General features: G+C 47.0%; 1 protein-coding gene across 2 annotated transcripts in view; it reads right to left on the reverse strand.

The window, feature by feature from the left end:
* Positions 1-8,901: 8,901 nt before the first annotated feature.
* The window catches only part of LOC142583239 (uncharacterized), a 79,334-nt gene continuing 75,541 nt past the window's right edge, over positions 8,902-12,694 (reverse strand). For both annotated transcript variants that reach the window (XM_075693628.1, XM_075693629.1), the window contains one exon: positions 8,902-9,762. In XM_075693628.1, the coding sequence (XP_075549743.1) occupies positions 9,595-9,762 (168 nt within the window). In that variant the 3' untranslated portion in view covers positions 8,902-9,594. The remainder of the gene's footprint in view (positions 9,763-12,694) is intronic.

Genomic DNA, 12,694 nt, shown 5'->3' on the forward strand with positions numbered 1-12,694 from the left:
ACTTGCCCAAATTGTCAAGGATCGCACGCTGCATCCTCAAAAGTCTGTCCACGCCCAAAGAAAGAGCAGAAAATCTTGTGAAAAATGGCCAGAGACGGATCGTCACACAGAGATGCTTCTGAAGCGATAAGGCGACATCGCTCCGGGAAACGAAAGTCTATAAAATCCTCTTCCGGTTCAAGGGAAATGTCTCGTCCGGCAACGCCACCTCCTGTTCCATCTGTCTCCAGTAAGAGCACTAATATCAACGAAAGAAGTGGCCATGCTTCATCTAGCGAGGCGTGGCTGGCACTGCCGAGGACATGCCACGAGCCAGAGCCACAGCAAATGACTCGCCACTTAAAGTCAAATGTCACTACAGTTGACCAAATGCAAGACAAGGACTCACATGTGATTGCCATGCTCAAATCGCTCACGAATGTCATGCGTCTGCTACTGACGAACGTGGACACTCCGGCTGCTCGTAGCGCACTGCAAGTATTGGACGCGCTGACTCCAGTACTAGAAAGCATCGCATAGCACCATGGCCCGCCCCTCGCTTCCCTTCCACAAGGAAGTCAAGAAAGCATCTTTACTGCAGTGGAATGCCCGTGGTCTCAAATCAAGAATTTCAGATTTTAGACATTTTGTCTTCTAAAACCGTTTTCCCATCCTCGTAATTTGCGAACTGAATGTGCAGAATGTTATACGCATTTCTGGCTATGAGGCATTAATGTCCTCTATCTGTGGTGATGTGAGCAAGATAATTGTATATATGAGATGTGATCTGACTTCCGTGTTGCACCCAGTCCCGCTTCACGACGACAACCAGTGCGTTTGTTCAATCGTGAAAACGAATAAGCTTACGTTCACACTCGTCGCTGTTTACATTGCCCCTTCAAGTGGCTTCGACTCTAAACGACTGCACGACGTGCTATCCGCGACACCCGGCCCTACGATTCTCACAGGAGATTTTAATGCTCACCATCCGCTTTGGGGGAGCTTGAAAATGGACTGCAGGGGAAGGCGACTAGCATCCATTGCCACACAGCACGACCTTTACTGCCTCAACGATGGTAGTCCGACATATTTACGCGGGCCTACGTACAGCAGCTGCCTAGACTTGAACCTGCTTTCTCGGCGTCTTGAAAGAAATGTGCAATGGTTTACAGACATCGAATCACATTGAGGCGACCATATTTCGACGTACATGCAGATCAAGGGACTATCGAAATGCTCCTCCATGACCCTCCGGCGAATTGACTGGTCGGCGTTTCGGTCGCACATGGAGGGAGTATGTCAGCAAGAGAACCATTCAAGTCTGGAACACGAAATTCAAAAAGCCATGCAAGAGGCTACGCGTAGTTTCCAGCCTTTCCCGAAATAAGAAGAATTTGAAGCAGAACTGCAGCGACTACGAGCAACTCGCCGGCGGGCTGAAAGAATAAGATACAGGAGAACTAAATCCATCCATGATCTCCGAGAGGCAAGGCGGCTGCAAAAGAAGATTCAACGTCGCATCGATGCACTACAATCTCAAAGATGGAAACTTTTCTGTGAGTCGTTGGATCCACGTCAGCGATTATCTCAGATATGGAGAACCGTGCGTGGGCTTCGCGTATCGCCGCAACAGCGTGTTCCTTTCAAATCCATCGCTTTGCACCAAGGTCGCAGCGAAATTGACATTGCTGAAGAATTTCGCTCAAGACTTTAGAGCTTGCAGTTCCAACGCGCAATTACGCCATGTGCCACTCCTGAGCCATGGGATTCCCGCATGGATCTAATTTTTTTCACTGGAGGAGCTTGAAGCGGCGCTGGCGACTTGCAGGCGCTCTTCGTCACCTGGCCCGGACGGGGTTACCTATGCGGCGCTCGCCAATCTCGGGCAGAAAGCACGACTCATGCTGCTAAACCATTACAACGAGTCTTGGCGCAACGGTTTGGTTCCACGTGAATTGAAATGCAGCAGCTTGGTTCCACTTCTCAAACCTGGTAAAACACCGCTAAACTTGTCATCGTACCGCCCCATCGCTCTGGTAAGCTGCGTGGGGAAAATAATGGAAAGAATGATTTTGACGCGCCTGGAATGGTAGCAGGAAAATTACAACGTGTACCCAGATGCTATGTCTGGCTTCCGGCGTGGGCGCTCATCCATAGATAATGTCATCGATTTGGTTACGTTTGTTCAGCATCAAAAACGTCGGAAACGGCTTACTGCTGCATTATTCTTGGACATAAAAGGCGCCTATGATAATATAGCACATTATGCCATTATAGATGCTCTGATTGAAGCCGGAATCGGTGGCCGCACTTTTCAGTGGCTGTGCAGTTATTTGACCTAAAGGCATTTCTTCGTGATGACCGAGGATGGCGCCACGACTCAGCACCAAACGTGCCGTGGAGTACCGCAAGGCGGAGTGTTGGGGGGGGGGGGGGGGGGCGCCCGACGCTATTCAACCTAGTGCTCGTTGGCCTAGTCCGATGCTTGCCCAACACATTTCAGGTATCAATATATGCCGACGATATCTGCATTTGGGCGTCTGCTGTAACACGACTGCAGGTACGAGCACGGCTACAAAAGGCAGCTACGCTAACATCACTGTACTTGCAAAAACAGAACTTAGAGCTGTCTTCAGAGAAATGCTGCCTTGTTACATTCACTCGGAAGGAAATGAAGCGTTACACTGTAAAGGTCAATGGGCAAGCAGTAGCAAATGCACTGAAACACCGCGTTTTAGGGGTAAGTATTGACCGCGACCTATCATGGAGCCCGCATGTTTCATACCTGAAGAAGAGAATATTTACAATAATACATCTCCTCAAATTTCTCGGGGGAAAGTCATAGGGCATTTCGGTACGGTCAATGCTGCAGCTTTATAACGGCTTGTTCCTCGGTTTCGCAAGATACAGCCTCCCTGTGCTTGGGGAACACCTGCAAAATAAACCTGCGTGTACTCCAGGGACTACAAGCTCAAGCCCTAAGGACGTGTCTCGGTCTTCCGAGGTGTGCGTCTACAGCGGCGACGATTGTCATAGCTCGAGATCATCCAATATCAACGTACTTGGCAACCGACGCTCTCAGGGCGCATATTCGGCACGTTGCCCAATTACCTTCTCACCATCTTGCCGCTCTACCCGCAGAAAGGCCACACACAACTTTCAGTCGTATAATTGATGCCAATCGTACCTCATTGCCATCGAACTACATGCCTGGAGCAAGACCATGCTCACCTTCATGATGCCTGCACAGACCTGACATACGCCTCACCATCCCAGGAATCACGAAGAAAGCCAACATGCCGTCGTTTGCCCTTAAGCAGGCCACATTAGAACATTTACATGAGGTGCACAGTGGCCGCGTACACGTGTACATCGATGGTTCCGTCACATCTGCAAGCGCAGCTGCCGCTGTGGTGATACCAAGAAGATCCGTCAAAATACAGCTAAAGACGTCACATGTATCATCAACGACAGCTGCTGAACTGGTAGCCCTGCGTAAGCTCTTCATTTCATTAAGGAGGAACCATCCCACTCATGGTCAGTCTTCTGTGATTCCAAGGCAGCCCTACAGAGTGTACTCTCAGCACTGCGCCATGGATCACATGAGCAGCTCGACGCAGAGATTCGAGAAGTCCACCATCGACTAGTTGACGAAGGACACGATATATCAGTGGTTGCCTAGTCACTGTGGCATACATGGCAATGATCGAGCAGACGCAGCTGCCCCATCTGCCCATGACGGTGTCAACTCCGTTGTCATTCCTCTTTCGAGAGCCGACGCAGCGAAAGAACTTTCCGCACTTGCGCGTGACCTGACGTTAGCCCAATGGAATTCATCCGATTTCACAAGTGCACGCCTCCATGCCATGGACCCTAATTTACAGCTCCATATTCCGCCCGAGCTTCCACGACGTGACTGCACCCTTCTTGTCCGTCTATGGCTTGGAGCAGCATTTTCAAATGCCTACTCTTTCCTTATCGGAATGGCCAACAGCCCACTGTGTGACTTCTGCGGGTACAACGAAACGACCGAGCATCTTCTTTGTCAGCGACAGAAAACAAGATCCTTGGAACCTGGCCGACGCGAGCATCAGCGCGATCCGCTATGAAGGCGCTGCTGCGATACTTGAAAGACACAGGACTTTATGACAAATTGTGACTGTACACTGTGTGACGTAGGACTGTACGGTGACACTGCGTAAGACTTGGAACGCCTTTGCGGGCTGCGTGACAGTGCCCACAGAAGTAGTTCGTGTGTACGTGCGTGTGTGCTTAGGTTTTTTTCCCTTTTTTATCCTTCTTTCTTTCTCACCTATTGCATCTTCTTGCCCCTCCCCCAGTACAGGGTAGCCAACCGGAGATAATATCTGGTTAACCTCCCTGTCTTTCCTTTGCCTTTCTCTCTCTCTCATTATCGCGTTAAACCTCATAATTTAATGCTTGTTATAACAGTGCAAGCTGTTTCCGAACCTGGCCTTAGTCGTAGTCATGGATAGAGGTTGTAGAAGAGGGACAGACACAGAAAGAATACCGGGAAATACGTGTACCGTTTATCTGAAGTTTCATTTAAGCGAATGACACAATAGTTACCAAGAATTGTGTCATTCGAAACGCGTGCGAGCGTTCTTATATTACTATGGGGAGAAAAAAAGAAAAAAGAGGAAGGAAAGGTGGCTTTCCTACACTCGGCTTCTAATATCGTAGCTTCTTTTGCGCAATCTTGTGTTTATGCGTGAAAGCATTCCCAATAATTCTGCGCAGTCCTCACGTTAAACGTAGCGCTGCAGACTTTCAACTGCAGCTCTAGCCGTCTGATCTGAACCAGTAACGCGCACTCGAGTAGTAATATATACTTATATATTTAAGGCATCTTTTTGTAGAAAATGGATAATTTTTATAAAAATGCTTTGACTGCGAGACGCCTGTCGTGTTCCCATACGAGCTCTATGACGAGGTGGAAATACTTTGCCTGTGCTAATGTTACTCTGAAAATACCAATTAACAAAATTTTTAATTGGTTTTTTATTAGTGCATTTATTAATTTCATTTATTAGTGTCTTTATTAGTTCTTTGTTATTTATGACAGCACACTTTTACATGTTTACCGGACTTTTCTTGTTCCATACGCCGGTGAGGTAGGTAGTAGCTTCGGTATTAATTTAGTTTGACTTGAGTACACAAAGATATGGGTTCTGTTTGACCTGTTTGCTTACAGTATGCCTATGCGCAGCCAACCAAGGTTGGTATTATTGTTTCGTTTACTCGACGTTACCGTTTAAGTGAGCTTTTTCTTATCCCGATTCCACTGCAGTTTCGAAAACCAAGCGGGGGCAACAGCTAATGCTCTTAACTGTGGAAGCAATGTTTCAATTCAGCGGCCGTTTATATTTATTTGTCCCCTTGTGCCGCCATTCGTATCGCCCAAGTCATGTGTATTCTCAATAAATGGGGTTTCGGAGGCACTTACCTCGTTTGCAGCACAGTCTTAAACTAATACAAATCATCAGCTGGCAGACGTAGTGCTGCCTCGCTTTGGCATGATGTAGGCATTAGGAAAGACGTGGCTCACATACTTCAGTGATGCCGTCAACGTTTTGACATCGATGTAGCAATGCAATAAAGTTATGTCCTACTTACCTGAGAAAATTACCGCGCGCGTAGTCAGGAACTCATGTTAAAGTAATCTGCAAGCACTGTGATGCCTAACGTTGACCTTTGAGTTTCAAAGATTTTATTAGACGTGTGATTTGTGCGTAATCTCAGTAAATGGCTCTTTCTTCTAGTGTATTGTTGAAAGTTCGGGGTTCTTTCATATGTGCGATTGTATTTACTTTGTAAATCGTTGTCACAAAAAGAATAAAATGTATTTGTATCTAATTGCTTACCACCGCTCATCACTCTGTTCTTTGTGTAAAAGCTTGTTTCACGTTAGTTTGCTATCGATATCCTAAAGGTATTTCGGAAAAACAAAGGATGTCTACCAACCAGGGAAACCGGGAATTATCAGGGATATTGTGTAGTCTGGAATAACTCAGGGAAAACTCGGGGAATTTGTGCTTCTATCAGGGAAAGTTAGCTGTAATTTTATTGAAAGTGAACGAAAGTCGCGCTCATGTTGGCTCCAGTAACAGAGGAATCGCAACAAATCGTATTTGACGCCGTGTCGTCGGCTCGAGGAGTTTCCACAGTACAGTCAAGTGACGTCAATTTTCAGGAGGCCTGATTTTTCTGGCATGCCTGATAGTTCGCACGGCTTCGCGGCACCATCACGTACCCCTTAGAGCCAATGTATACGAACGTCTGAAATTTGGAATACAAGAACACTTCGCCGACCGATATTTCAGGCTTTTTGCCGTGACTGCAGGTCGGAAACGGCATTAAACAAAGCCACCACCGCCGCCATTTTGATTATGTCACCGCCTGGAACCGGCGCTCTAGCACGCAAATCCGCTGGCAGCCGTAGTCACCACCATGGCAACGCCAGGCCGAGCTGCTTCTACGTTTGCTATTAAGTTTCTTGCCGGGCGGGGCCGTGTTTTTCATTAAATGTATTCGCTGTTGTCGCCAATGGCACCTACTCCGCCGTTGTAATCCTCCAGGTTTAATTCGAAGCTCGGAAAACACTTGTTGCATAAGGGCGGTTGTCGAAAGGGAGCTTCGCCTTAGTACAGAAATGCTAGGCGGTGAAGCATACGCACACCATTGCGGTGAAGCTTAACAAGCGTGAGAAGGGGCAATTGTCACGGGACAAAGTATATGTACCTTAATTATACATGCTTGCATCCCCGTTTCCTGTCGCACAGTGAGCACCGATATGCCTAATGAGTTTACTGGCGGGCGTCCAGAGCCTTTTTGTACGTGCCTGTGGCGATTTGAGCCCTTCGCATGCGACATGCATTTATTTTTTCCGACTGCCCGATTTTTCGGACGTTTTCGAAGCTCTTAGGAAGTCCTAAAAATCGGACGTTGACTGTACAACGTTGACTGTACAAATTATGAACGTGTTCATCAACTCATCGGGAGGACTTAAGTTCACGTATGAATTGCCAATTAACAACCGTATTCAGTTTCTAGATTTTAACCTCTGTTTTTCTTTGGACGAGCACGTATGCTGGGGATATCATCCCAGATCTAAGAAAACCCTGTTGCGTTACGACAGCGCACACTCTAAATTAATTAAGAGAGGCATAGCAACAACGTGCATTAAGGCAGCACTTAGTAAGTCATGTGAGCATGAGTGTGATCATAGTTTTTTAAATCAGATATCGCGACTACAGAACGCAGACTTTCCCAGTTCTGTGATCACTTTAGTATGCGAAGCCATTTTGCAGAAAGAGAAAAGTTCTGATGCTTCCCAAGAAGAAAACAAAGACAAAAGACAAGCGCACGTGGTGCCATACCTACACAAGTTGTCTCACGATCTGAAGAAAGTTTCCAATAGACATAATATTAATTTGGTTTTCAGTGCCCCGTGTAAGTTGCCCTCGATATGCAATCGCATGAACAAGCGCGAAAGGCACCTATGCACCACTAATCATAAAACTCGTTTCACTGAGTGCAGGCGCAATGTCATCTATCAAATACCGCTCAGCTGTGGGAAATCTTATATAGTTCAAACGGGACAGTGCTTCAATGAAAGAGCTCGTCAGCACAGCACTAACCTAAAGAATGGCTATGGGAGTCATTTAGCTGGACACTGTAACGAGTGTCAATGCACGCCCATATTTGAAAAGACAAAATTCATAGGGAAAGGAAATAGTAAGAAGGAAAGGGAAATAGTAGATGCCTTTCATATAAGAAAGGCAGGCGATAAATGTGTAAGCACTCCCTCTCTTGCCTTGTCGGGAAAAGAAATCACATTTTTGGAAGAAAGATTAAAATGTTGATTTGCAATGTTTTTGCGACTGATGTGCGCATGCCTATGCTGAAGAAGGTATATATGTCCGGTGAATTTCAAATAAACTTACAGTTGGCAGTCAGCGCTTGTCTGTGGTATTTGTTTCCTTGTGTTCTTGCCTTTTTCGCGCTGTTTCACCTCAGTTCTAAGTGTGCAGTAACGTCGGATTAACATTGTCATGAAGTACTGAACATGTATGTACAAACATTTCCATGCCCACAGTTTAATGCATTGCCCTCGTGTTTTGTACTGCGGGGTTTGCATGTCTGCTCGGTCTGTATATCACGCTAAGTGAAGTAGGCCTATTCAGAACAGAACACAATGTAAAGTGGGTCGATCCAGAAGATGGTGTAATCCATGGTCGCATAAGTTTCCTCGTCTTGTCTTTACGGGAAGGGATGCAATCGCTATATCAAAATACGGTACGGAAGATAAATAGGAATAATAACAGCACACCACAACAAACACACACATTGTATATGACACAGAGAACACAGCTCAACACTCATCATTGTAGTATCTCATGGAGACCAGTGTTTCCGTTAAAGAACCTTGGTTTAGCAAGATGCTCAGGCAGCGCTAGACTATGAGTGAAGTACGTGTCGTAGCCCACGGCAAACAGTCTGATGAATTTGGTGCTGATTACGGTGTGGTACGGTTCCTCCTACTTTGAATAGGCTGCAGGAGCAGAATAAGCACGCTATGTTTTCGTATACCTTGCAGGCAGGGACCACTGGTGGTGTATTTGTTTAACTTTAAGCCGGAAGTATATTTTTTAACCACAACATTTAATCGAACGCAATGAAGACACGTCCATACACGCCTGTCAACGCAAGGACGGCATGAGAAACTCACATTGTGTCGTAATTGCGACTAGATCCGTTCTGCTGCTCTGTGTGGATCCATGCAGTTCGCTATGAGCGTCGCGCAAAACAAGTCAAGAGCCATCTATAGATCGGCTTCACACATATCAAAGCGTAAAACACTTAGGAGCCTTAGCGAAAATTCGAAATCCAAGGAAATAGTCCATGATTTTATGCCTTTATTTGCCGATTTCACTCCCACACGAGATTGTCCTTTGTCAAAATAAATACTTAAAATCAATAAATAGAAATGAGACATTGTCCAGGTTCGGGTCCGAGGTTAGAACGAGAATGATAATTTCAGAATCCCGCAACAAGAAAGGCATATTTTACGACTTTTCGCCCCGCAGCTCTTCGTTTACCCATGTGACACAGACCAGGAACAACACGCGCACAAATTCACAGTCGGTCAGTCACTCAAACAAACAAGGGCCCGCACACTAAGTGTTCAGCGATCAGCTATCTTCTTTCTCTTGCTAAATCACGGCTACTAACTTGCGACGTCTCCTTTCTTTGATTTCACTCAGCTTCCGCAAAGGCGCTTCTGAGTTAAGAGGGTTGCTAAGAAGGCTTTGCCAGGAATTGATAAAGAAAACACTTGATATGAATAACCACAGTGATGAACTTTCCGAGATGGTAATGGTGTTCTTCGAACAGAATGATTGTCGGGAGTACACTGCAAGTCCTGCTCGTCTTGCGTAGAGTGAAACCATCCTCGCAGCCTTCCTCCTGGTGACAGGTCCAACAAACGGAAGGCAGGGAAACTGAAAATTCGCAGCGCCATACGAGGAAGTGAGGAGGCATTCACGTGACGGTATTTTGGTGAGAGGACGCGAAGAGGGCGCGCCGCGGTCGTCAGGACTTCTGGCCGGTGACACTGTCGATCCAGGGACGGTACGCAGAGGTCCGCATGTAGACCCCGGGCATGTTGGGCTCGGCGCATCGGATCCCGTGCGATACAGTGCCTACCAACACCCAGCGCCCGTCGTCCCGCAGCAGTGTCAGCGGCCCGCCCGAGTCGCCCTGCGTAGCATGATTACAAAATGTTGCATTCACTTGTTTATAACATCAGCACATCGAAGGTAATTGCCCTCGCGTCACTGTCACGTCAGCGGCGCGCTTCAGTGGCAGAGCGGAACGTTGCTGCAGCATATTTAAACACAAATTTGGTGCAAAGCTTGACAATCCGCACACGTGTGCATCGTTGCAGCACACGCATTGATCGAGATCAATGCACTTCGGATTCTAGCCGGGCGCTGTCGAAATCCACGCCATATAAAAACACACTGCAGCCGAAAAGACTTGAGGTACGAGAGCGACAGTACTTATCGCTCATGCTTTGTTTTGCGTTTGCTCTGTTCATTCACACGTTCATTGTGCACAAACGAGTGCCCAAGTACAAACCGCCCTGAATACCTACGTGGTTTTCGCCTCATACCGTTGCCTAATTTGCCTAATGCGGTCCGACGAGGACCGCATTCACCGAGTGGCGAAAAAAAAAAGCAGGCACAATGCTTTTTGACAGTATGTAGGATCTTGATATGCCCTGGCGAGGCCCACAGCTGTGTTAAAACGGCAAGTTCCACCAGAACAGACGATAAGTTCTGCTAGCTGCGACAACATGGTGCGTCACCATTACCTTGTGTGTCAAGGAATAGAGAACCGGACCAGAATTGGGTGCCGTGAGGCGCGCAGCCCTTCATGTTCTAGCTCCACCCTCCTTCGAAGGCTGATCACTCATATACAGCAGTGAATAAATCCTAGGTTTCAAAACAGGAAAACAACTATGGGAGGGTGCATAAGCATCGGGAAGTGTTCCTCTCCTCTCGTTCAACGCACACTTGCGATTGCGAAATTCAATGCGTCGACGACGAGCGGCGAAAAACATGTTGGGACTCTCGGTGTTCATGCTCTCCCAGACGCTACCACCTACTTTGAGTAAAAGAGGCGTGCGGAGAAGGCGCCCCACTCACGAAATCGGAGCTGTCGGAAGGTGGTAATGAGTCAGTTATTCTGTAAGGAAATCAAGTGCAGTTGACCCATGTCTACTTCCTTTCGTGAAGAAATGCAGCGAGATCTTTTTAAAAAAATAATTGTCACCACTTCACCATAGTTACGTCGTTTAACCGGGACATCGAATATTATGATAATTGACACTGCGCCTGTAGAGCGGCGGCGCTAACCTTGCCTTATGTTTACGCAATTAAGATATTGTTTACAGTAGAACTTACGGTATGCACATTTTGAAGCATTGACGAAATACTATAGATTGACTTATGTTTGCCATTGCTGTAGCATTACGCTCTCCTTAGCCTCGTTTCGCGTTTGCAGAAGCGTAGCAGTTCCTCTGTGCGCTGCGATTGCGGGTCCGATACGCTTCTTTATAGCAGCCACGTAAGTACGGTCAGTGTTTCGCGTCCTCTAGCCGCGTCCCGCAGGCTGGATAATGTCTTCGTACAATGTTATTGCTTCAGCCACCTGCCAGCTTAGTGGGTATTGCGTTATCTGCGAGGCCCTTGCCCACGGATGCACGGACGGTGTAGATTACCTTGCGCGCGGAAAGAAGTCATGTGGCCAATGTGGTAACAAGCAACATAATAAAACCTGAGACCGTACTAAGATGTGTCGAACTCCCTTTGCAATGCAAAGCTGTTCAGCTTTATGAGAAACGTCTGGAAAGAAATCTCGACGATGGGTGTTAAATAAAACATTGGGAATATAAATGATGTTAAATAAAGTTTGTTGAAACGGATGGTCACACATGGTTGTTTTGATCTGGAGAAACTGAATTCCGGGGTGTTACCTGTCAAAACCTCAATTTGATTATGAGGCACGCCGTAGTGGAGGGACTCCGGATAAATTTTGAACACAGGGAGATCTTCAGCATGCCGGCATTGCACGGGACACGGGAGTTTCTGCATTCCGCCTCCATCGAGATGGAGCCACCGTCGACGGTATGTGCCCTGGCGACCTCGTGCTTAGCAGTGCAACACCACAGCCGCTAAGCCATCACGGCCGGTGTCGTAGAACAGCTCTTCTGGACCTTTTGATCACTATACATACGTAAGGTCATAAGCTATAGCTTATGACTTTGCATACAGTGATCTCAGCCACAGCACGTCCCTATAGAGACGTGCTGTGGCTGAGACGCCATACTTTTATTCCAAAGCACGTGCACTTCGTTGTCCGCTCCTCCAGCCACTGTGTTTTTAATTTGTCACACGCTTCCACCTTCCCTCGAGAGCATCGCAGTTGAGAAAGTGGAAAATTACGACGAAATTTTCTGACATGAACAATGTCTATGTCTCCGCCTAAACGAGTCACTAAGTGGTAGATTTCATAGTTCACTGGCGAGACCTTGCGCATAATCTTGTAAGGACCATCCGTAACGGAACTTAACTTGCCGTTGTTGAGATGCCACGAAATCGCTTAAAGTGTCGAGTCGCCGACTTCAAGGTCAAGCAGAAAAGCTTCCCACCATAAATTACTTTGTTCTTATTGTGGTAGGCGAGCGAGCTTTTAACCGCAGTTTTCCTTGTTTCCTGAACAGTTTTCTCTCGTTGCTTAAATACGGCTGAATAAGATGGCACTCCATACATCAGGTACGAAGCCGCGTAACCCGCAACGTGGCGAGGTGTATTCGTCGATGGCAAACGAGGGCAGGTCAGTCAAGACTTATGTGGTTCATCGTGACTATGGTTTGATTCGTCCGCTCGTTCACACCGTTGCATCGTGGTTTGCATCGTGGAGCTAGTTATGCTTTAGAACTGCTTAAGTTTTCGTGCTGGCTGTGAACCCTGTTCCACGATCTGAAAGGAACTTCCGTGGTTTGCCGGCAGCAAAAAGACTTTTTAAGCCTGAAATGTAGGCGTCGCTGCTTTCATTTTTGTGAGCGAACGCCCACACGTAGCGAGCGGCATGGTCATTGATCAAGTGGATGGATCTTTTTAATGAG

Source organism: Dermacentor variabilis, chromosome 5 (assembly GCF_050947875.1).
Source record: "Dermacentor variabilis isolate Ectoservices chromosome 5, ASM5094787v1, whole genome shotgun sequence".
Lineage (NCBI taxonomy): Eukaryota > Metazoa > Arthropoda > Arachnida > Ixodida > Ixodidae > Dermacentor > Dermacentor variabilis.